The sequence below is a fragment of the Rhinolophus sinicus genome, linkage group LG02 (assembly GCF_036562045.2).
Source record: "Rhinolophus sinicus isolate RSC01 linkage group LG02, ASM3656204v1, whole genome shotgun sequence".
NCBI lineage: Eukaryota > Metazoa > Chordata > Mammalia > Chiroptera > Rhinolophidae > Rhinolophus > Rhinolophus sinicus.
In genome coordinates, this window is record NC_133752.1 from 34,170,729 (window position 1) to 34,197,220 (window position 26,492).

Genomic DNA, 26,492 nt, shown 5'->3' on the forward strand with positions numbered 1-26,492 from the left:
ATGAACATATCAAGAAGAGAGGCCTCTAAGAAAGCAACATTTGGATGTCATGGAAAATATAGGGGAGATGAAGAATGGTTACATTAAACTTCAAGTCTCTCACTTGTTATTGACTTCTAAAAGTACTTGAAGTTTTGCTATTATTTTTGCTGTATGATTAATATGTGAAATTCCAGGTTTGAAAATTTTATCAGTGAAATGGGGCCATTTTTCTCTTTCAGGGAACACACTAAAAAATTCAATCAACTAGAAAATTAGATGTGATATGTATATATTTGTTTTAATGACAATTGTCTTTTGGTCACATTTCTACTCCATGAAGTAACATCCCACTATATAGAGAAATTTAAATTACAACATAATGTTATAGACTTAACAGTTGTACTATAGCCCATAGAATTTTCAATAAGTAAGGAAACTACTAATGGTTTTAGATTTCAAGAAACATATAAGATAAAATGATCCATGTGAAAATTACAAGTTAATATTGGCTTACATAATCATCCTATCCCTTCAAAATGTGCATAAAACAGCATACAACTTGGATTATAAAAACTGCACTATGCCACTACAACAGAGAGGGGGAAAAACAATAAAAATGATGAGGTAATAACTGGAAGATAAACTTTTGAGGTATAAGTTTAAAAGTCTTTCTAATATTATGGCAAAATAATTTCTACAATGTGAAGCTCTGACCCCAGAATATTTATGAGATGGTTCTTTTGATAATCTTATTTCTATCTTCATAAAGTTGATGAAATAACGACATTATTTCTGAAAGTGTCTGCCTCAGGATACTGTTTGGTATTTGCAAGGTCTTAAATGGAAATGTATATGTTTCTTGAGGGCAGAACCAAGTTCTTATGTTTTCACTAAAGCATTAATACTAAGAAAAATACTTTGATCCCCAGAATTAAAAGTTCACAGGAAACACAGAAGCTACCAAGGCATTTACTTGTTCTTCACAGGAAGCTGACCTAGAGCTCAAATTGGACAGCAGTTCACGAGATCTCAGATAGGGTGGCGTACAAAATATGTTTTGTGGGGTAAAGAGAAAACAGCCTCAGCAGTACAACTTTTGCTAGTGAAGGTGAAAGCATAGCAGATTTATTTTTTCCCTCCCATGAACTTCCAGAAATAATAAAGATAAAAATGCAGAAAAACATTCTGGTCTAAAAAATGAAAAGTAAGTACCAGAGTAACATTAATAGTTTTAAATGAGAATGATACAAATTAGATAAAGGCCTCCAATGAGGACAAGTAAGTCCATGGTGAATCGAAGAGCGGATGTCCACTTCAGTGATTACAAAACTTCATGTTTTATATACAACTTCCATCATGTACTCACACTGCTTTTGAACATCTCTTAAGTGCCCCCGCTGGTGATGTGAGGAGCACATAAAGAGAGCCATCACACCGAGCTTGTATACAAATCAATAAATAAAAAAGAGACTAAATGTGTTCATTTTTAAAATCACTCATATGAGATTAAACACTTTATGGATGGCAATAATTAATACAGTCACGTTAGAAGGAAGGATAATTATCATGAGTTTTATCCAACTGGTCAGAATGTAAAGCTAAGAGCTTTTTAAAAAGATGAATTTTTTACTGAGATGATTTTTGTGACTTTTGTCCACTTTCTTTCCCCAGTGCCTGACATACACAGTAGGCACTCAAATAAGTGTTTTTGGAGTAGATCTGAAGAGTCGAGATGGCCTACATCTGGAACAAAGCACGGGGGATTTAAAAAGAATCCAGAGATGATAAGATTGGGTGAGAAGGAAAATCCTCAGACTGAGTGAAGACATTACTTCTGAGCTGTCCTAGCAGATATCAGTGACAGACATTCTGAGTCTTACAATACATAATTGAGGTGAAACATTTTTTGTGCAAATATATTTCAAGAAAGTATATTAAAAGATTGGTGTTTAGAACATAAATCACCATTTCCTTCCTAGGTACATCATTGACTTTCTAAAAGAGACTTAGCAAATCCTGAATTTAAGTAAAAGTGAAAGCAAAACAATAGGGCAGTAGGAGTGAGGGGTTTTCTTACCTGTCGTCAGTGACATCTCTGGTTGAAATAATTCTGGGTTAAATATTGTATGATTTAAAGGATCCAAATGAAACATCTGTAACAAAGAAAATGTAAATTGTCAATCATTATGTCTCCAACGTTGCATTAAACATTTGAAATTGCTATGCATAAAACATAATTACAGGACCAAAACCTAAAGCCAAAAACAAAAAAATCCGAAAATATTTCAAATCAGGATTTTAAAAATGCCTTCATGAGACCTCGCTAAATCCTCATCTGTATGGAACTTTCCATAACTTTGGCAGTGTTTATGTGACAAAGGGATTCGAGAAGAATGACCTAGTTATAAAATCCACAGAGGCAGCTTAACTAGTGTATCAGGGCCCAGTATATGTTTATCATATAGTGGATACTTAATAAATATTTGTTGAATAAACTCCCTTAGAAATATAAGCACAAGAATATAATCCTAGAAATCTGTATTTCTTTTATGATGGTAAATAGACCCCTACTCTAGCCATCTAACTTCAAGTCCTGAAAGAATTCGACACCAGCCCTGGAACAATTTACAGAAAAACTGAAAATATGACTTATAGTCTAAGGAGCAGATAACTAAACACTGAGCTCCGTCACTTTTTTTTTAACCTTTATGTACCTGGCACAATGCAGAAATACCTGGAGTGTAGTGGATGTGGGAGGCTGAATAAAAGTTCCCACAAAGACAACCACATCCTAATCCCCAGAACCTATGAATACTATCTCATAGAGCAAAAAGGATTTAAAGATGTTATTAACGTAATAATACAGAGATGGGGAGATTATCATGGATTATCCAGATGGGCCTGATAAGAGGGATACAGGATATCAAAGTGAATAATAAGAAATCTGACAATGGAAGCAAGAGGTTGGAGTGATTAAAGGGGATATGAGCCAAGGAACATTGGCTTTCTATGGAAGCCCAAAAGGCAAGGAAACGAAAGCTTCCAGGAGAGCAGCCCTGCGAACACCCTGACTTTAGACTTCTGACCTTCAGATTATAAGAGAATAAATTTGCGTTGTTTTAAGATACTAAATTTGAGGTAATTTGTTATAGCACCAATAGAAAACCAATACAATGTATTCTGATGGAATTATATATTCTATCTTGATAAGTTACTAATAATTACTGATCCCAAGAAAAAATTTTTCTTTCCACGTAGTTCATTCAGGACTTTAAATTCATATGTCTTAGCTTGGTAATTGTTTCAACCTAAGTAAGTCATCTGTTCGAAATGTCTGTGGATAGCATAGAAACCAACCATATTTCACTTTTTATGATATGCTAGTTGGGAAGTGTGCTGGAGCTGGTATTTAAAACAACAACAACAACACCTGAATTACAATTTACTCCTTTTCTTTATTAGTATATTACTGGAAACTCTTGGGTAACTAAGACCCTAGATGCCTCGTTAAGTCAAGAATAACAAACACAGTGTTTAAATAAAGAAAACTTCACCTCCAGTAGTGAGGTACGCAAATTTTCAACTGAGGAATAATAAATGTGCTTCACTTTACTGCTTAAGAGTCAAGTTCATCTACACTTTTCATTGTTTGCTGAAAAGGAAATATTGGAATGAAAAAACATGTTATTGTAAAAATGGGCCCCACCTTACAGAGTATTCACAGACCAGAAAGTCGCAGAGCAGAAAAGATGACCTAGCAGGAAAAAACCCTCTTTCCTAGGGTCCTGCCGGGGGCAAGAACAATGAGGTTAGAGGGCAAGAGCACTGATCTGAGGACAGAGACACACACTCCACTTCAGACAAAGAAGACAGAAGCTGTGTTGTGCTGCAACTTGCACTGTGTATTACGTCAAGGGTGGAGAGCAAATTCCAGAATACACTACAACACTGAGGACATGTGAACTTCAGGAAATATATACTATTAAGCTTCAGACAAGGAAAACAAACAAACAAACAAACAAACAAACTTCGAGGACCTTTCCCCTCAAAAGTGGAAATATCAGAACATGGCCCCACCTGTTTGTTGCTACCGATCACCAAAAATGCCCACGTAAGAAAAACTTTCGAAATGAATGTTTTCAGCAGATTTTACTCTTGTGTGGCATAAAGGACTATCTCTTGTTGATAAGATTTCCTGCCTATAAACAGGAAAGCATCGTCAAAAACCCAGAAGAAACAACTCTAAGGCTGGTTAGACTTTGCCTTTGTTACAGATAGCCTATTAAAAGCGAAAGGTAAAACACAGGTTTTTGATGCTATGAGTAGCCAAATGTCTTTCATGCTCTAATTAAAGAAAATGTTCCTAGATTTATCCTGTATCACCATTTTTACAGTCAAGTTCAAAAACGAGTCCCTGAATGTGAAAGGCTATACATCCGCATTCTTTCTAAATCAATCAGAACATTATCAAGAGTAATGACTGCTTACAGAAGTCTCTTTTATTTAAAGAAGCAATACTAGACCCCTTAGAAACTATTTCACTTTTGGTTTTATTTTTCTGACTGATTTTTTCCGTGTGTAAATTTGGAAAATCCATTTTTTATGTGGTTGCTACTAATGATTAAGTGTGACATCATTACAACCCTTGGCCCCCTCTAAGTCCCAGGGCGTCCTGGTACCTCTTGTTACCTCTTCTTGTCTATCTAGTCTAACAAACTACATGTTCCAAATCTCAGTTTACAGAGACTTCCTCTGGTAAGCCCATAACCCTGATCTCCCCACAGGCAGCTCGTAGTTATCCCTCTGACATTCTGTGCAGACTACTGCTATAGTACTTACCACATATGAAACTATTTATGTTGCTATCCCTCTTAGTAGAATGGCAGTGTCGGAAATTAGGGTCTATGTAACTATTTTTGTCCCCCTCCTTACCCAGTGTTCTGCTACAGAGTAATGCCTCAATAAACACCTGATGAATGAATAAACCCCAGAAGTTGACATACTTCTTAAAAATCATTATATTAAAATTTAATATTGGCATTGTAATTACCCTAGTGTCTAAAAATTGCTTTCAAATGGTTCACTTTATATATATATATATATATATATACACACACACATACACATATATATTCTATATAAATATAAAAATATAGAGAGGAAAGCAAAATATTAATAACGGACAAAGACTTGTTGGACTATTCAACATTTCTGTAGGCTTGACATTTTTCCAAGTAAAAAACTAGGAGGAAAAGGAAAAGAGGACATTGGTATCTCTTCATAACTGCTAATACAATTATAATGAACAGTTTATACTCCCAAAGCACATTCATTGCCCGTTAAGCCTTTTCAGCCTGTTAATGTGGGGTTAGCAGTCCTGTTTTGCAAAGGAGAAAAGTGAGGATCAGGGGAGCTAAGTGATTCCTCAGGTTTTAAGAGCTCATCAGTAGCAGCTAGCATTTACATAAAGTTTTTCAAATTCTAAGTTCCAAAAGTCTTTGAACCATACCGATCTGCCTCCTCATTAGATGTGTTTTAAATATTTTGTATCCCCCAAAAAAGATATGTTCAAGTCCTAACCCCTAGTACCTGTGCATGTGACTTTACTTAGAAATAGGATCTCTGCAGATGTGATCAAGTAAAGATGAAGTCATACTGAAGGCTGGGCCCTAAATCCAACGACTGGTGCCTTTATAAGAGAAAAGAGAGAAATTTGGATACAGAGAAACAGGAGAGATACACAGGGAAGAAGGCCATGGGCTGGAGTGATGCAACCACTAGCCAAGGAAAGCCAAGGTTTGCCGGCAACCCCTAGACGCCAGGGGAGAAGCAGAGAACAGATTCTCCTCAGAATTCCTGGAAGTAACAAACCCTGTCATCCTCCTGACTTTGGACTTCTAGCTTGCAGAACTGTGAGAGAATTTCTGTTGTTTTAAGCCACCTCTTTTGTGGTGATTTGTTACAACAGCCCTAGGACACTAATACAGCAGTTATCATTTGACCTGTAGCATATATAGTTTTTGTGCAACAGTGTGTTAGAGCGGAGTTAAGTTACTCATTTTATAAGACATGGCCTCTCCAACCTTATATGCAGAGACAGGAAAACTGCAAAAACAATTTAAAAGAAATTTTTACCAATTTTAGAGTTTGCCTGATAATTACTATTGTTACCTCTGTATATTTAAAATATGAATACATTTACAAAAATAATTATCAGTGAGATGATATTATAATACTTACTTGTTCATGCCCTCCTAAATATGGATTGTCTTCTGCCATTTTGGAGCTGTAGATCAAAACAAAACAAAAGCAAACTGTAAGACTAACATGAACCTTAAAAATTCCATCATGCATGAGTGATCCGTATTATTCCACTAAGACTAAATATAACTCTTTTTTAAAGACCTTAGGAGGAAGACAGTAGTTCTTCTTTGGAATCTAAATCTAACAGCAGAAAGATTGCATAATCAAAGAATTACTGCTTACGTATAATCCAAAACCTCTATTGTCAAGCTCATAACAACGTCCTGGAGATTTTTATCCTCTGTATAAAAATCATGCATGTTTGGATTCTTAGAGGCTATTTCTTTTTGTCACTATGGAGATTTCAAGATGTACAGTCTTAGCTCTTTGTGTAGATTATTTTCTAACCCTTCATGAATACTGTGATGGTCCTAGACCTGTCTCCAAGCTTTCTATGTGCTGCTGGAGTTGAGAAGCCACGAGGGGGTCATTCTGCTGTCCTAGTGGCCTGGTCAGTGCATGATGGCACAAGGGGAGGGTGGCCACAGTGTGCTGTGCTCAGTCCGCCAGTGTGTTCCACTGCAGCAGGACATTTCCTGCCATTGTTAAAATGGTACAGCAGTTTCCCCTTATCCGCGGTTTCATTTTCTGCCGTTTCAGTTACCTAGTCAGAAAATATTAAATGGAAAATGCGAGAAATAAACAATTCATAAATTTTAAATTGTGTGCCTTTCTGAGTAGTATGAGGAAATCTCCTGCCATCGCACACCATCCCGCCTGGGGTGTGATTCACCTCTTCATCCAATGTCTCCATGTTATATACAACACTCGCCTGTTCGTCACTTAGTAGCCATTTTGGTTATCAGTCACCTGTCACAGCACCACAGTGCTTGTGTTCATGTCACCCTTATTTTACTTAATAATGATCCCAAGCTGCAAGAGTCGTGATCCTGGCAATTTGGGTAAGCCAAAGAGAAGCCATGAAATGCTTCCTTTAAGTGAAAGAGGAGTACAGTACAGTAAGGTATTTTGAGAGAGAGCCCACATTCACATAACTTTTATTACAGTATATTGTTATAACTGTTCTATTATATTATTGTTGTTGTTAATCTCTTACTGTGCCTAATTTATAAATTAAACTTTAGCATAGGTCTGTGTGCATATATAGGTTTTGGTACTATCCTTGGTTTCAGGAATTTACTGGGGGTCTTGGAACGTATTCCCCATGGATGAGGAGGGACTACTGCATAGAAACACTGTAATATTAAAAGTGCAATCAAAAGACACAAAAATAAGAGAATTTGTTATCGAGGCTATAGTCTCAGATTCAATCAACCCCAGCCAGATATTAGTACATCACATGCCCTAGCAATCTTGTATTACCCACAGGCCCTGAGAAAAGTGAAGAATCACATTGTCAGATAAAAATAGTATGTAATATCACATATCATTACGGATTTATTTACTTTAAGAAATACCCTTATCATCATTTTAAATATAGATTCATTTTATTTAAATTTACTTAGATCAAATTTTAGATATATTACATGAAATATCAGAAGATTGAAAAAACCAAGGCTGAAAGCAAATATGGATTCCTGAGGCAAAGTTCCTTTTTTATTTTTTCATGAAGTCTATAAAGCATTCAAGGGCACTTGGGACTGGGGCTGGAAATGTTAGCTGCCCATCAAAATCTGTCCTTCCCTTTTCCACAGTATAGAGTTGTAGCTGGCAACCTGACTGCTCAGCTGGAGTATACCCCACCCTTCCGTGGAGTTAGGGGCGGTCATTTGATGAAATATTCACCACTGGAATATCAGAATTACTGTGTGCCCCCACCAGGTCTGGGCTTAAGGCCTTTAACATCCTTCCATGTTTCTGTGTTTTCTCTTTCTTGCTGGATAAAACCTAAACATGGAGAAGATGGAGCTTCTATCACGTAGATGATGCGGACTGGCAGGCAGCTAATACTGGTGGTCATGTGAGAGAGAAAGAAACTTCCTTGTTCTTTAACACAGTGTATTGTTGGATCTCTTGTTAAAACAGGTTAGCCCTCCCTCATGAATACATCACCTAACTTCAATGAGGACAAAATTGTCCAAAGAGGGCCCTGATTTCCCATGAAAGCCTCTCCTGCTAGAGTTCTGTGTGACTGGTGAGGAGTGAGAAAGCCTCGTGAAGATTCCTAGTGGGATACGAGGTGGTGTCCAACTTCAACAAAAGGGCAAAGGGAAGCTCTGAGTCCTACAGAACAAGAAGTCCATGCAGATTTGCAAGGAAATATTTTAAACACGAAATTATTGATTGAAGATATATAAACAGCTGTAATCAATTAATACAAGCAGTTAAAAGGGGGAAAATTGACCTCATACAGTAAAGAGGAATTAAGTCATTCAAAATTTAAATGTGTTGCCATTGCTAGCTGGGTGACTTTGGATCCTGTGGTGTGTTTCTTCACCTGTAAAAGGAGAGATTTTGATGGGATAGACCTTTGAAAAGAGTAGAATTTTGTTGAGCTCAGAATGTTAGTTAGCTAATAAATGCTTATTCAAAGAACAAATTACCTAAATTATAACTATTTTTGTAAACTTCGATTTTTATACATATTCAGGTATATATCTATATTAAAGAATCATAGCATAATTTTCATTTATATGAAGAATACTAGCAAAATGGTGTAATGCTGAAATACAGTGCTAATACCAGTTACAACATTCCATGCAAAAAAAGTATTTATTCTTAGAATACCACAGGAGACTAACTACCAAGAAAAATATTAAAACCTTTTCTTTTTCTGCCTTTAGACTTTCCATTAATCTGGGCTGATTACCTGAATCCTCTCAAACAATCTTAGTCCACAGTTTTCAAAAGCAGAGGGGAGACTGTTGACTTCTTAAACTGACAGAACATGTTCAATATATACATACATACACACACACACACACACACACACACACACACACACACACACAGTTGGTTTCCAGACCCTTAAATGCATGGATTTAATATGAAGCATCCCTCACCCTAATTTAAAAAACTCAACTAAATCTACTTTATTAAAACTGATGCAGGGCAATTATCACGATCACTATTGTGGTTAAAACCTTAATGAACCTAAATTATAGGCATTAGCAAACTATCCAACTAAGCACAGTCCTCTCTCCGACAACCTCCCCATGCACAAATGTGTACCCCAAAATCACAGTTTTAAACACCCAACAGCTGTCCAAAAGCTACTTGGGTGATGGTGAAATCTAAACTTTTACATCCTTTGTCAGACAGTGTAAGTTCACTGTAAAGAGCTGAGGTAACAGTAACCCTAGAGTGGTATCAAAGTTAATTCATAATTTAAAAATAAAATGTCAAAAGAAACGAAGAATTCTTTGGAAAGGATGAATCACAGAAACATTTGCATTAATTTTAAAATCAGGTTTTATTTCAAAATTTTGAAAGACTAACTAAGCCTTTGGAAGTGAAGGATTAGGAAAGACCAGGGAAAACCCCTTCTGGCCCCCTGCCACCCCAGCCCTTCCTCTCACTTTCCCCTTGCACAGATCTGTGCTTTTGAGGAAGGACTTTAAAACAGAAAGGGGGATACTGGGTTGACGGTGAGAAGATGCACCTAAACTCTTCATCTCTCTCCCCCAATGATGAGGTTTTCAGAAAAAATATCACAGCATGGAAAGAAAAATAGAAAATGTAGCTAGCTAGCAATAAATAAAACATCTCCAGAGAATTGTCTGCATTTCTCATATGAGAGGCATAGTGTTATAACTGGCTAAGTTCTGAATATGTGATGAGTTCTATATGACATGCCTAATGGATTATTTTCTGCACATACATGACAATCCCATCACTGACATCAGAGGCCAGCATAAGGAGTTCTTCGTGAAGGCAGAAAGACCAAGGTCACAGGGTTGGACCATTCAGGATGGAGTTGGGGGGCATGCCTCTCCTTGTAACTGGGGGAATTTTGTAGGATCAGACATATTCACAATGTTTTTACCAGGGCCCACTATAAGAAAACATATCATTTTTATTCTATTAAGTTTCATTGAAAAAAAAATACAAAAAACCCCAAAATTTTTCCAATGGATGAAAATGATTTCATTACCCCTTAATGCGTCACAATATGCAGTTTTAAAACAGAACCGGAAATGTCATCCAGAGGGTACAGTTGGGAATCAGAGATAAAGTGTCTCTGGTTTCAAGATTATATTCAGCCACAACACACACCCCTTAGGTATAACCTTAATACCTTATCGTGGATAGCAAGGAGGATGAGATTATAAGAATGACTTTTGACCATTTCTCTATGAGTAATGAATTGATAAAGAGAAAGGATATGCTGGAGTTTCTTTCCATATAGGAATTTTTGTTTTGAGGGAACGTGCTATAAGGTGTACAACATGTGTACTACATATAAAGTGAAACACTCATATGAGAGTATCTTTTGACTCTGCAATTCTACTTCCAAGAATTTGTACTAAATTATACAAGCAAGTGTGCAAAAAATAAGTACAGGAATATTCACTGCAGCAAAAATTGATAACAATATAAATCTCTTTTGATAGAAGATTGTTTATAATTATGCTGCATTCAGTTACATATTATGCAACTGTTAAACTTAAGAATTCAGATTATTATATAGTAACATGAAGACTTTTACTCCGTAAGTTATACATTTCTATGTTTTAATTTTCTAACTCAATTGTGTAATTGGAAATACACATTTTAATAGGAAAAAAGAGAAAATCAAACCCTATCCTGAATTTAAAGTTTAACTTTGACATCTTCAACAATTAATGCCATATAGTGAATAAAAGATGAAGTATAAAATTAGTTAAATAATTCTAAGCACTACTGAAATCCTCTTCATAATATATAGTAGAAAAAATTTAACTCTAAAGGAGCTCTTTATTTACATCTTTCTGATGATATATTGAGTTAGTGATGAAAGAAAAAATAACGATGGGTTTAGCTACTTTTCTCAGAATAGCTGATTTTTCAGAGAGTCAATATTTGTATTCCACCACATTTTGATTTGTATAGACTCATTTTCCATGTTTTTCCACTCCTCCATCCATTTTCAGCTCCTTATTCTTTTATTTGGGTGCAATGTGACCAACTGACAGGTAGAGTTGCTACCTAGTAAGTACGAGCACATTGTGCTTGGGGCTGGTATAAGAGCACAATGGAACACCAATAGGATAGGGATGGCAGATACATATACGTGTTTCCCCAAAGATAAGACCTAGCTGGACAATCAGCTCTAATGCATCTTTTGGAGCAAAAATTAATATAAGACCCGGTATTACATTACATTATATTATATTATATTATATTATATTATATCATATCATATCATATATCATATCATATACTATATTATATTTATATTATATTATATTACATTATATTATATTCCGGGTCTTATAGTAAAATAGAGCTGATTGTCCAGCTAGGTCTCATTTTCAGAGAAACATGGTAGAACATTCAACTATTAATTTATGCAAAGTTTATTAGCACAGTTAGTGACAGATAGTAAATGTTAGCCATTTTATTAGCATAACAAACAATATGTTTTTGATAAACTGGGAAGAGCAATTGAGACAGTAAAAGTTTTAGGCATTGTGAGAAGAATCAAGTATTCTTATTTCTTTCCCATCCTACATTGATGGGTACACTGCTACATTCTCTCCTTATCTTTATGACTGTTGAATAAAATGTTTGTATTTTGCCTCTGGGGACATTTGGTAATGTTGATACATTTTCAGCTATCACAACTGGGTGGGTGGTCCTACTGGCATCTGGTGTGTAGATGTTAGAAACACTGTTGAACATTCTCTAACGCACAGAACAATCCCTCACAATAAAGAAATATCCGACCCAAATGTCCATATTGTCAAGCATGAGAAATGCTGATAAATGCCATCGCTTGATGTCAGTGCTTTGGTTCACATGGAGAAAGAACTAAATTTGACAGACTACCTTCCATGAGTCAGCTCTGTAGCTAGTGCTTCACATGTCTCACTTAATTCTCATAGGAATCCTCCAAAATATTGTCCCAGGTGAGAAAACCGAGATTTAGCGTAAGTCATTTGCTTGGGTTGATAGAGCAATGCTGGCTAATCTGACTATAGACTACAGCTAGTTCACTTGTCTAAGAGGCAGAAGTGATTTTTCCTTCTTGACTTACAAATTTATTTATTTTAATAGAGCATCTTTGCTCCAGGTCTCCTGAACGCTCTGGCTGGAGCTAGTCTACTCATAGCACAGCCTGAAAAGTGGAACAGGGGAGTGACAATGCACAAAACTCAACTTAGTTCTTCCTGAGACAATCAAATATGAAGGTAAAAATACCAAACAATGTTATTTTGGTGGTAGCTGCATTTTGTTTTGTTTTAAAGATCTCCTTTGGTCAATTTCAAAGGATAGAAGGAGAATGAAGAGATTTTATCTGAAACATGCCCATAGATAATACCATATTCACTAATGGCATGATAAAAGTATGTATATATTTAAAACTAAGGTATATTGAAGTGCTCCTTGAATACCTTCCTCCCTTTATTAACTTAGTCATTCGTTAAACAAATACTTAAGTGTACTACGTGTCAGTAAAGACACCAAAGTACACAGAATGATGCAGTTCTGGTACTCACAGAGCTTACAGTTGTGGTAGATTGAAAGCAGTGGCAAAAATTCTTTGCAACTCCACCCAACAAAAGGAAAAATCTATGACTCTTGGCAGGCCTGTAACTTTTGTCTGACCAACAGAATGAGATAGAAGTGTGAGTTTAATACTCAGGTTTCAGGAGACCTTGCAAAAACAACATTCTTGTTCTCTTGGGACACTGCTGCCATGTGACCAAGACTGGGGTAGCCCACTGGAGGATGAGAGACCAGGAGCAGAGAGGGGAAGTCTTAGCTGAGGCTCCCTTAGACCAAACAGCACCAGCTGAGTCGCCAAAAGATTTCAGAGATTAGTAGAGCCAGCCAAGATCAGATGACCTAGACAGCCCACTGAATGGGGAGAAATAACAAATGTTTGTGTTTTAATTAGCTTTATAGTAATTTTGATATGCAGCAGAACTAACTAATGTATCAGTTTAGTAAGCAGGAAGACAAAAAGGCAAAAGCAATGCAACATGGTAAGTGTCATGGGAAATGGAGGGTAGATGGAGCAGGGGTTAGTTATCTTGGAAATTTAGTAATTACACTTTCTTTGTTAGGGTCCTATTTAGATAGCATAACAAGCAATGTGTTTGTGATAAAGTGGGGAGAGAAACTGAGACACTAAAATTTTACTGTCATTTTTACTCCATTGGCTTATTCAGTTCCCAACTGAACAAAAATAACAAGTACATTAGCCCAAAACACTGTGGCATAGACATAAAATTAGTACTGCTAAAACCTTCAAAATGTAAATATTAATAAATTGTTAATAGCTTTAAGCAGTGATACTATAATAAAACAAGCTAATATTGTTTTCAAGACCTTCAATTCTTCAATATCTAAAAACAAATTCATCATTCCTATGACAACAGGCCCCATTCTTGACTTCCCAATATCTGCCAATATACCATTCTATATGACGCTCAGGTACTCAGCGTCAAAAGTTCAGTCACTTTTTCTCTTTTCTTTTTTCCCCTCTCTTTATCTTACACATATCCAGCCAATAACCAATTTCTGCTGATTTTTTTGGGGGGGTGTTATTTCTTATACCTGCCTCTCTGTTCCATCTCCAGTTTCACCTTAGTTTAACCTTCATTGCCTCACCTCTGACTGACAATAATAACCTCCCTACTGGTTTCCCTTACTGTGGTGTTTCTTCTTCCTTACGTGTCTTTCACATTATTACTATATTACTTACAAGATAAAGTCGAAAGCCCTTAACCACTCAGCATATTATATTATAAGCATCACCTATTATTATATCCTAATCAAAACCCTCTACTATAGGCACTGATCATTCAAAAATACCTTTCCATCTTGTATACTTGTTCATAGTATGCCGTGCATCCTGCAATGTCATCTTTCCTATTTAAGTACTACCCACTCCTCAAGCCTCTACTCAAATCTGACTTCTGCCAAGAAATACTATAATTTCCTTTGTATATAGCTCTTTAGTCCACATCAGGGCTATAATACTTATGTGTATTGGTGACTTTACACTTGACAACATACTATTCTACTGCAATTTAACTTTATCTTTCTATATATTTACCATTGTCTTAAGTGGCTATAAATGCCTAAGAAGTAGACATGACAGATTTACTCTTTTGTACTTCCAAATTAGTAAACACTAAGTAGTTTTTTATTAATATTCATTAATGTCAAGAAACATTGCAACTTCATATTTGTCAAAATGTGGAATTCTTGTTTCAGTCACGACAGAGTAACAATTATTGAACTTGTCCCCTTGCCATACTCAATTGTGAAACTATACAAAACACTTGAAGCAATAATTTAAGACACTCGACAAAAGACAGCATACGGTTGTACACCATAAGAAAATGGAAACACTTGAGCTGAGTGCCAAATTCACTTTTTGACTGAGAGCATGTTCCAAACCATGACACTAGGAAGTAGAGGCCAAACAGGGAGCAGCAATCACACTGGGCACAGGGTATCAAAAACGAGGGATTTACAAAAAGAAAGAGGCTCAGAAATCAACATAGGGATTACCTCTCGTCATTGGCCAAATACTAAACTGTGCTAATGCAGGACAGGACTCAGCAAAGCCTACTAGAAAACAGCTGCTGGGGATCTAAGAGCTGAATAAAGATCCCAGAAGTTCTTGGAACTTCTGAGAGACATCGAAGTTCCAATCATCCAGGGTGAAAGGACATCACTGAACAATCTAAGCATTCAGTTGTGACCCCAGAAGGATTTTGCAATGGGAGTAAAGGACATACCCTACAATAAGGGCTACTCTGAAACAATCTCAATAAAACCAGGTGATCTGCCAATAAATTTATTGCCTGTTACAACAAAACTCAATGCTCTTAAAGGAAGACAAAAATCATACTCTCTACAATGTGGTATCCACAATATACAACATAAATATCAAAATATGCAAAGAAGTAGGAAAATATGACTCAGAAGGAAAAAAATGAAATGATGGAATTAGCAACCAATGACTTTAAAACTGCTAATAGCAGTATGTTCGAGAATGTAAAGGAAAAGATGGGCATAATGAATAATAGATACGGAATCTCAGCAGAGAAATGAAAACTCTTAAAAAGAGACAGAACCAATGAAAAATTCTAGATCAAAATGAAATTTCATTAGGTGGACTGACCAACATATTAAACATTATAGAAGAAAGAATCAATAAACTTGCAAATAGTTAATAAAAACTATCCAAACTGAATCACAGAGAAAAAATCCAAAAAGAATAAAGCCTCCTTCAGTGACCTACGAGACAATATCAAGTGGTCTTACATAAGTGTAATTTAGAGTCCCAGAGAGAGAGAGTAGAAAAATAAATTTGAAGAAAAAGGGTCAAGAATTTTCCAAATTTGACTTAAAAAAAAATCAATACATATACAAGAATCTCAAAGATCCCCATGTTAGATAAAGACAAATAAAATTATGCTTAATCACATTACAACCAACTGTTAAAAACTAATGCTAAAGAACAAAAATCCTAAAAGCATCCAAGGACAAGTAACAAAGATACAGATAATGGCTGACTTTTTATCAGAAACAATGATGGAAGAAGTGCTCTAAGAAAAAATGATCAGTGTACAATTCTATATTCAGCAAAAACATCTTTAAAAATAAAGGTGAAATTGACATTTATCAAATAAACAAGAGCTAAGAGAATTCGTCACTAGCAAGCGTGATAAAACACATGTTAAAGAATGTTCTTCATGCTGGAGGGAAATGATACTAGATAGAAACTTGGACCTACATGAAAAAATGAAACATGACAAGAATGATGATTATGTAGCGGAGTATAAAACTTTTTTTCTTGTTTGCTATTTAAAAAATACAATATATTTGGGGATATATAACACACACACAAGTAAAATGTATAATAATAACAGCACACAGGAAGGGAAAATGACAAATGGATGTATAGTATTGTCAAATTCTTACATTACATATGAAATGTTATAGTATTAATTCATGGTAGACTCAAGGGTGCCCTAAAGTAACTGCTTTAAAAAACAGTCAATGAAGAAGATGAAATGGAATTTTAAAAATAAACTTGATTTATTCAAAAGATGGCAGGAAACAAGGAAAAATTGAATAAAGAACAGATGGCACAAACAGATAACAATTACCAAGATAGGCTTAAACCCAACCATATCAATAATTACGTTAACTGGAAATGGACTAAACTCACTTATAAAAAAGTAGAGATTGTCAGACTGGACAAAAAAGAAAGGCTCAAGTATATGCTTTTCATAACAATTACACTTTAATATTAAAGACTCAGATAGTTTAAAGGTATAAGGATGGAAAATTATGCCAATTTTACCATAGAAATACTAAACATGAAAAAGCAGGCTATATTAAAATATCAGGTACAGTAGACTTCAAGAGAAGAAATATTACCAGAGATAAAGAGGAACATTTCATAAGAACAAAAGGGTCAATTCATCAGGACAAAATAATAATAATAATCTTAATGTGTATGTAAGAGTTTCAAAACACATGAAGCAAACAGTGGCAGAACTAAAGAAAGAAACTGAAATATCCACAACTATAGTTAAGATTTTTTAACATTCCTTTCTCAGTAATTGATAAAAATAAATCAACAGAACATTAGTAAGGATATAGAAATTTTAAAAACAACACTATCAACCAGACTAACCTAAGTGCATGTATAGAGCGCTCCCCCAATGATGGTGGAGTACACATTCTTTTCGAATGTACAAGGAATATTCTCCAATATAGACCATATGTTGGGCTATAAAACAAGTCTCAATAAATTTTAAAGAAGTGAAAGCATATAGATATGTTATATAAACACAATGAAATTAAATTAGAAACCAGTAACAGAAAGGTGTCTGTAAATCCTTAAATATACATAATTAAGCCAAATGTTAAATTGTGGGATTGGTGGAGGGGAAAAGTGCCTCTTAGAATTAAGAAAACATAGTAAATATAACCTCATTCTCCTGCATGAAAGAAGCATCTAAATTCTTGCTGTATCATGTCTACTGTAACCATGGGGGACAAGGATTTTCTTAGAGAAGTGATTAAAATGAATTCCACTGTGTTCCATAAGAAACAAACCTTTGCCTATGGTTGTTTTCTTTATCATAGATGACTGAAATTTTTACGATCAAAAGATGTTTTGGACATTTTCTAATCATATTAAAATGAAGTGTCATTTATATCAAATGGAAGATTCCATTCTAAGTAAAATTTCATTTTGTTAACACAATGGTAGGATAAAATCTAGTAAGTATAAATTTGTATAGCTAGAGAAATTCTCTAAATATTACAGTAAATTAGATACAACCTTACAGGTTATAACTGAAGTCACTCATGGGATGTCACTGCCTTCTGTTTCCACATAAAAACCAATTCAATACATCTACTCAAAAAATTGAGGTCTTTCATTCAAGTGCCATAGAAAGGGATTTGACTTACTGCACTTTGTTCTGAACCTTCTGTTTTCACATTTCCAATTCTACAGATTTCATCTTCTCTAAAAATAGAGTATGATGGGGCTGGGGAGAGGTGGATGAGTACGTGGAGCACAGAGGATTTTTAGGGCAGTGAAAATATTCTTGTATAATACTGTAATGATGGATACATGTCATTAAACATTTGTCGAGAACCAAAGAATGCACATCACCAAAAATGAACCATAATGTAAACTATGGACGTTGGGTGATTATGCGGTGTAAACGTAGGCTCCTCAGTTGTAACAAATGCACCCCTCTGATTGGGGATGTTGGTAATGGTGGATGCTGTGCATGTGTGGGGACAGAAGATACACAGGACATCTCTCTGCCTTCCCCTCACTTTTACTGTGAACCTTAAACTGTTCTAAAAAAATTAAGTCTTCATAAAAAAAATAGTGTATAACCAAATTTTAATTTCATGTCGGGCCTTTGTCTTGAGTACCACTTTGGTGCACTGGTGTTTTCAAACTGAGGAGGAAGTAAACCCTGAGGATTATGATTTAGAGATTACTGTTCTTTTGATCAAATATAGAAAAACGGATCAAGTTCTCTTAAATCTGAATATGATGACTTGGGTTTGGGTTTTCATTTTTATTAATCCTCAAGTATCAATAAAATTATGTCCTTTATATTTTAAAAGAAAAGGATTCAGCATGTGAACCAGCAATACTTGGTTCTATGATATGTGCCAGTTGGCCTAGAGGGAGAAAACGGTTTCCTTGACAAAATTACAATAATGACCTTCCAATCACACACAAAAATAATTATTTGTAAGCATTAAAATCAGGCCTTATACAAAGACCTTTCAGTCCTTGAATCTAGTTATGAAGGCCTTTCCACACTGACCACTCAGATAGATAAACCCTTCAATATATGCAGATGTCAAGATGGAAAGTGAGGAGAAAAGCAAGAAGTGAACTACACTTTCTTCTCTGTCTCATAATATCTGAGGCAAATACTTCTTTCTCCTATCTTTCCTGTCAGTGACCTTGACTGCTTGGCAATGAACAAAACACTTACTCATAAATAACCAATTAATGTGAAAATGTGATTTGTTTGACATTTTTACTAACATTTTGTTTAGTGAGGAAAATATGAAATGAACTGACCTTAGGGTTTTTAATCATAGCAGTTCTTACTTGTATGACGCTCATTATTAGCACCTTGGAGTAATGAATTCATTTAGTCAACTCTCAACTGTATGCGGATGAATATGAATCATGGAATCAACATACATGTAATCCAAAAGTAATTAGTGAAACCTTTTAAAAGACGGAAGGGTAGGAGTCCTGATTAAGAAGAGCAGAAAAGGGCTTTTAGGGTGCTCTGTTTTTAGAACACCACCTAGGTGAAGTGTGTTTACTTTGAGGTAAATCATTAAACTGTACTCTTACGATTTGTGCACTTTTTTAGGGTGATTCTTCGATTTTAAAAAGGCTAATGTAAACAGAAAATTTTTTTAAATTGACAACATTACATGATATGAGCTCCATGAAATTATGGATTTCTGTCTTGTTCAACACTGTAATTCCAATACCTAGAACCTGGCACATAGAAAGGACTCCACATATATTCAAATAAATTAATGGTTTTTAAAAAAATCCTACTATGCAAAGGTAGAGAGCTTTTATAAAAAAGCAAATGTCCCCTGCCCCACCTCTCCTTACTTCCAAACCTGTTTTACAGAGTGATTGACTTTTTAACACTCTTAACTTTCTCTTTTTGGTTTTCCTGGGGGTTCTTTTCATATCTCCAAATACTACACTTATATCTTTTTTCTTAAACAATTTTAGAAATTGTATTCTTGCTATGACAGATGAGGATTCAGTTCACACCACTACCACTTCCCTTTTTCCTTCCTCCAAATATATTTATAATTAGTGAAACCCTGAACCAATTTAGAATTAAAATATTGAATTTTACATTCAATTTCTGTATCAAGTTTGCCTTCAATTTCTTTGGAGAAATATGAATGTGAGTTCATAGTAGAGACTAATTAATAATGAAAAGTTGGAACCCCAGACACACCAGGAAGAAACTAGACTGAGACCATATATGACAACTCAATCCAGAAATGAATAGTTCCTTACATTTATCACATGGATAATCATAAACTGTCTTTGAATCTTCTCACATGCATTTTTCCTTAAGCTATCTCAATATGGCAAAAGCTGAAGCCTTCCAAATAATACTATTATATCAAAGAAACAAATAATTTTACAGGTAGATACTCATTTAGTCTAACTCTCTCATTTTTGTAGATAGAAAATGAGACCCAGAGAAGTTAATTAATTTGCCCACAGCCACACAGCTTAATCAATAACACAGTCTACTGATATTTTGTATAGTTTACTTCCTTATTCATTCAGCAAACTTACCAGGTGCTGTGCAAATTAAAAGGTAAGTAAGATAAAGTCCCTGCCCTCAAGATGTTTTCTGTCTGGAAAGCATAAGTCAAGAGAACATGGAATGGGGGGCACATTAACTCTTTATGAATAGGTCAGGGAGAATGGGTAGAGGAGGGAGAGAGAAATGGTGATGCCTGAATCGTGCCTGAAGGTTTAGTAGTTAGCTGGGAAGGAAAGGGCACTCCTCACACAGGGCATGCATATGCAGAGGCATTCAAAGTGAGACAACATGGAGAAGGAACTGAAAATGGATGTGGATGATACGAGAAATAGGGGATAGCTGAGAAGCAAGCGTGGGAGGTGAGGTGTGCAGAAATCAGCTTGTGCAGACAACAGAGATTCATATCAGAAATATCAAGTGCCTCTGCAATATTAGAAATAATTGTTGTTTTCTGTGGCTTGTCTTGAATGACTGGACTCCTTCAGTACAACAGATATTTAGTAAATGTAGCACACCTGCCCCCCAAATCAGCCATCTATTTCAACACAGGATTGTACTACCTCGTTAAGCAACTTGGACTAATACCTATTTGGCTATTGCAGTGGACTTTCTAAGAGAAATGGGATACTCTCCCTGCCCACTATACAAAAGAACTTCAGGGTAAATGACCAATAAGGTTATTGTTTTAAAATAGTCAGGAAATACTGAAATGTTCTAAGGTGTGCTAGTTAAATTCAGTTAAATGTGTAAAATGGGAAACTGGGTAAACACATGGAGAGAAACCATAAAGACATTATATCAAATGAATACTATGATATGGCATGAGAGCAAGGAAGTACATTTAATTGTTGTCATATACCACGCTTCTGATTTTAATTTCCCAGGTGTACTGAGGTTTGCTAAATCACAACTGACTTCTAAAGTGTTTTCAGAATGTGGGGGAAATGACCATTGTTTTCAATTTATCAAAACAGGACAATCCACAGTGTGTAAAAAAGTTCTATTCAAGAACAATCTGTCTCTACATCTTTCATTATGATCCTTTTATTCTCACCCATGAGATATAGAATTTACCATTTTCTCTGGAATTCTGATTCACTTTCTAGATTATTTTTCTTTTTCACATTCAAGTCAATAATAAAATTCAAGATCTAATTTTATAGAAGACTCTCCCCCTAAACCTTTACCTACGCTTTCATGATCCTTTGATCAAATTTTTCAAGATTTATAGGTGTGAAACACACACACACAAACACACACACAAAATACTTAAGTTACATACCTTTTATATATTAGCATAATAAATGAATGAATTGAATGATATGGTATGGAACTAGCTATATATGAAGAGCCATCATACTTCTTCCAACCTTTCACATCTTCTTTATTTTAACTAAGTCATAAAGATGTTTGTGTTATATAGACATCATCATGCTAGATGCTGTAAATTGTAAGGGACTCTTTTCCTTGACCTCATCACCACACCTAGCCCCCATTTGAAAGAAAAAGACACGCAGTTTATACATCAAGTATTAATGATCAAAAACCAATAAATGGCTAAATCCTAAACAATAAACCTATACCTAAGTTAAGGTTTGGCAGACAAAGACGTTCTTCAAGTTATCAATAAAACATGTATCAGGATTTCATGTTAAAAGAAAAAAAAAAAAGTCACTCTCTCCGTTCCTAAAATTCTTATCTTGGAAGGCATATTTTCTAAGACAATTAAGTAATTTATTTTCACTTTTTAAATGAACTGCAGACTTGGGCACAGAACCAATAGATAGGTAGGTAGATTAGCGTGTCTGTCATCACTTTTAATTTTTCTACTTTCATGCTTGATATACGTTAGAATTGATTTCTGCAGATGAGAGATAGGTATGCCATGACATTGAAATATAGTATGTTTAGTCCAAATGATGTGATAAATAATAATGAATAATAATTATTTTTAAAACAACTGCTATTTTGAGAAAGAATTCATTATAGCAATCAAATTATTTTAAAAATGTTAATTAAACTCTTTGTAAGAGGTGTGCTTAACTTCATGCAGGTTTTGTATTTTTTTGGTTCAAGTTAGCAAAAAGTAAATCTTGCCTACAAATGCTAGCGAGCCTCATTTACTAAAAGACTAAAATCTAAGAAACATCCAATAGCTTTATTCTCCATTATGAAATATATGAATTGTGCATACATTTTTGACAAGTATGGGAAAGGTTAGAACAATGCTATAACTTTGTGATTTTGTTTATGCTTCTCTTCATGCCCAGAAGCTGTAGATTGAGCTGATTATGTAATGAAACACAGCAACATTTATGGTTCCCTGGCGACTTCTCACAAGGAAGTACAGGAAGAGTACTTTGACTATTTTATTATTTTAACTAACAAGCACTGCTGCTATTCACTTTCAGAGTACTTTTCAACAATGACTGACACCTTTATAACGCAGTTGTTATAAAAGTAAACATTTCATTTTTTTTCCTCAGTTTGTTGGCAACAACAAAAATGATTATACATCTATGTATTTGTAAACCATTTTAAAATTAACTTTTTGAACTTGAGTGTATGTTTGTAAGTGATTCAAAAGAGGGCAGGGTCAGGACCAGAATTAGGTGGGCAGCAAAGCAGAGTGGACTGAAGTCAGCAGTTTTCAATAAAATGGTTGTGACTCTCCCTGGGGCACAATCACACCAGGCAGGACAGGGAGTGCCACCGCGTGCTCTTTTCTAGTCTGGATAGTAGACTTTATTTCATTCATTGTGTCCACACAGAATAAATGGTTAGAGTCAGAATTTCAAGGACAATTTTCTGAAAATGCTACTAGTGAGAAATAAGTGAAAAGTACAGGAAACCTTGTTAACTGCCTGCTTGTTTCTGAGGTTTTCTAGCTAATAACTTCCCCCCTCCCATTTTTCTTATAGGTGATAAGAATTTAATTCTGGATGTCTTAATATACCGGGGGGTGGGTGAGGGTGCCAAAAAAGTGTATACATAGGACTTATATTCATCTTTTGTTATTGGTATATATTATTACAATTTTAATACAGTTTTTTCCTTTCTTAAAATGTGTATACTTTTTTTGGCACTCTGTATTTGTTTTTACATTTTGATTGATTAATTTAGATAGGCTTGAACAAGCTTTTGATTATAAAGCAGTGCTTGCAGCATTGTTTCCTTTTTTTGGAGATACTAGTATTGAAATTACAGTTTCAGTGGAGATCACAGAAATTCTAGCTTAGCCAAAAAGTTACATTTTTTACTTGTACAAGCACCTTTTATCATTTAAATTACTTTGTTACCTTGTTTGATAAATGCCTTTATAACTTTGAAACAAAAAGGCTTTTTTTTTTCCCAGTTCATAAACTCGTGTTTCAGAATGAAATGCTTCCCTTTTGGAAGGCACTGGGTATTTTTAAATAAATTATCTGTCCTAGTAAACTTCAAGTGCTCTTTAGATAAAAATGTAATATCTAGGAAGTAAGAACTAGTTTTGGCTTCTTTCTTTCCAAAAGGTAAAGCAAAATACTCTAATTTTTGTTCCTTGCAGAAATCGGCTGTCCCCCCATTTTTAAAACAAAACAAAACATGTCATTTGTTCATTCAAAAAATTGTTACAGATTGCTCAGTATGTACCAATAAGCACAATGTTAAGTGTCAGATATTTGGCAGTATAGATTAGATACGATTTCTTTGTAACTGGAACTACAGGATTTTGATTCTCTCATATATCTCTTTTCCTATCCTTTTTATTATTTTTTTTTTATACCGAGGCTCTTAAAGAATAAGCCATATAGAATCTTCACATTCTTCTTTAAAGCTCCAACAGCCAGATTATTTTTTTCAGTCTATAGAAATTGAGTCTATAGGTACTTCAAATTTACTACAATCTGTTGTTGAAAGTATGGATCATAATGAAAGCTGGTTATAAGATTTTTTGGCCTCATGGTGAAATGTAAATGAAAAATAATAAGCCAAAGTAATGGGGAACCAAACCACCCATTTCATTATTCTAATTTCAAAAACAGGCAACAGATTAAAGCAGATGAAACTTGTATTACTGATAATTAAATATACTAATTACTACAGAAAATATAAGAAGAGAATAATAACTGATTTCTTTTTAAAATTTAAAATATTTTTATGATTAATACTCTAAATTAAACAAGTATTTTCATCCATAGTCTATACTCTTGAGGATTCTATAATATTTAACAAATCATACCTTATATTACATACTTTGTGCAAAACTGTTGGCTTTAAGTTATTTGTAGTGAAGCAATAAGATTTTATTTCACAATTTATTTTCCATACTATTAGCTGATCTTCAAGGGTAAGTCTACCAACTTCATCGGAAAATACGAAAGACAGCTTCATTTGCACTGAGGAATACCTCTAATACAGTAGAGACCAAAGGTATAGAGCAATTTTATCATCATGAAAAGAATGCTGCTTAAAAAAAAAAATCTAACAGTGTGGCACTGGATACTTATTAATGAACTATCATAAAGATAAATGTCTTGGTTATGCTACCCTAACTATTAACCCTACCAAATTACCTGGTTTCAATTATTAATCTTTTCTGATGAAAAAAAACACACACACACAAAGAGCCAAACTAACTTGCAGGACCATGCCACAAGTCCAAACAGTCCTCTCCTAAGCTGAATGCCTCTAGTTCTTCAAACCTCAAGGTCAACTAAGGAATGACAGGGTCAACTCAAAGATGTATATATATGCTTCTGATGATTTACCTGCTCACCTCTAAGAACACTATACTGAGTTCAGTACTTATGAGAGGTACAAGTTTCCCAGAAAGCAGGGTAAACTGCTTCAATGTGGTTTACTGGTTACCAAGAAAGCGTTTGTCAATGAACTTGTACCATACATAAACGTAGATGTAGAAACAGAACATTTGAAAGTGTCCTCCAGCACTAAAATTCTCTCCTTCCTTCTTCTTCTCCTTCTGTTCTTACAGCATATAGCAATCATGCCACTTTTTATGAGTCATATAAACAGAAAACCAATCAAGCAAACAAGACAACTTTCCTTCTAAGTAAGGTAAATTCATGAGAAATTTTGCTTAGCCATTGATTCTTATGTATCCATTCCTGCTAATGTGATTCATGTTCAATCTGTAGACTAGAAGAGCATAATTTGAATAATTACTCTATTGGTTAAACAACTCTGCATTTCCAGACACACTTTCTACTGCAGTCATCTCTATGTTCAGAACAGGACACCTACTAATAAGTTCTGAAGAAGAAAAAGATCATATTTTGACTATCAAAAAATCCATATGGAAACTCAGATATCATTTTTTAAAATGTATTGTTTTAAAATGTCAACTATTGTTCTTTCTTCTCCTAAGTTCAAACTAATTGAAGGTTATGAAGTAACCACTTCCCCTCAGAAGCCAGAACTTTCACCTCTTGTGAACAGGGGAATACTGGGTAGAAAATAAGGCCTTGCTGATTGAATGAGTCCCAGATTCCTATAGCCTCCAATTCCTTATCTAGGCCTTCTATCTACCACAATAAGCAGTACCTGAAAATCAGGTACTACTAAAACTTATTTCATCCATTATCTGGAAGTATGAAAACAGTGGTAAAAACAACCTGCATGTGTATTTGTTTCTCAAGCTAGCTTCAAATTGTTTCAAGGAACAGGACAAGAGAAATATGTCTCTGAGGAATACGATCACTGAATCTAAAATTCTGCCTATTTCTGACTAATTGAGCTTTTACCAACTGCAACTCAGTCGTCACAGACAATCTTGTTTTAAGAGGTAGAAGAAGGAAGTGCAAAGATCAAAGCAGAGCTTAAGAAGGGGAACAACTATTTTTGTATATATACTCCAGTATTTACTAACTGGGTTTGAAAAACAGAGGCATTTATTCAGCTGATGTAAATGCCAACTGCCGAACATAAGACAAAACTGAAATTACTGAACAAAACTAAGAGACTTTCCAATTGGCCCCAACCCCAACTGGATTATTGTATTTCCCTTCAAAAGTCTTTTAAACAATTTAGAAGTGGTTTACTCTTCACAACAAGCAGTATTTCGGGCCCAGCATTAAATCTACACATAATGAGTCTTCCTTTGTGTTCACGTTTGTCCAGTAGGCTGTGGCCCAGGAAGACATTTTATCTGAACAAGCTCCAGGAGGCATTGAGGAGCTGCAGGTATATCAATATGGATGAACAATTTCAGGAGATTTCACGTTTCCATTTACCATGGATGTTCTTCTTACTGGAGCAATTTAATTA

At 35.0% G+C, this 26,492-nt stretch overlaps 1 protein-coding gene across 2 annotated transcripts in view; it reads right to left on the minus strand.

Moving 5' to 3' along the window:
* NFKB1 (nuclear factor kappa B subunit 1) overlaps positions 1–26,492 on the minus strand; it is a 115,096-nt gene that overhangs the window by 86,476 nt on the left and 2,128 nt on the right. For both annotated transcript variants that reach the window (XM_019738929.2, XM_019738928.2), the window contains exons 2-3: positions 6,223–6,268; positions 2,060–2,135 (exon numbers count right to left, since the gene is read on the minus strand). In XM_019738929.2, coding sequence (XP_019594488.1) covers positions 2,060–2,135; positions 6,223–6,261 — 115 coding nt within the window. In that variant the 5' untranslated portion in view covers positions 6,262–6,268. The remainder of the gene's footprint in view (positions 1–2,059; positions 2,136–6,222; positions 6,269–26,492) is intronic.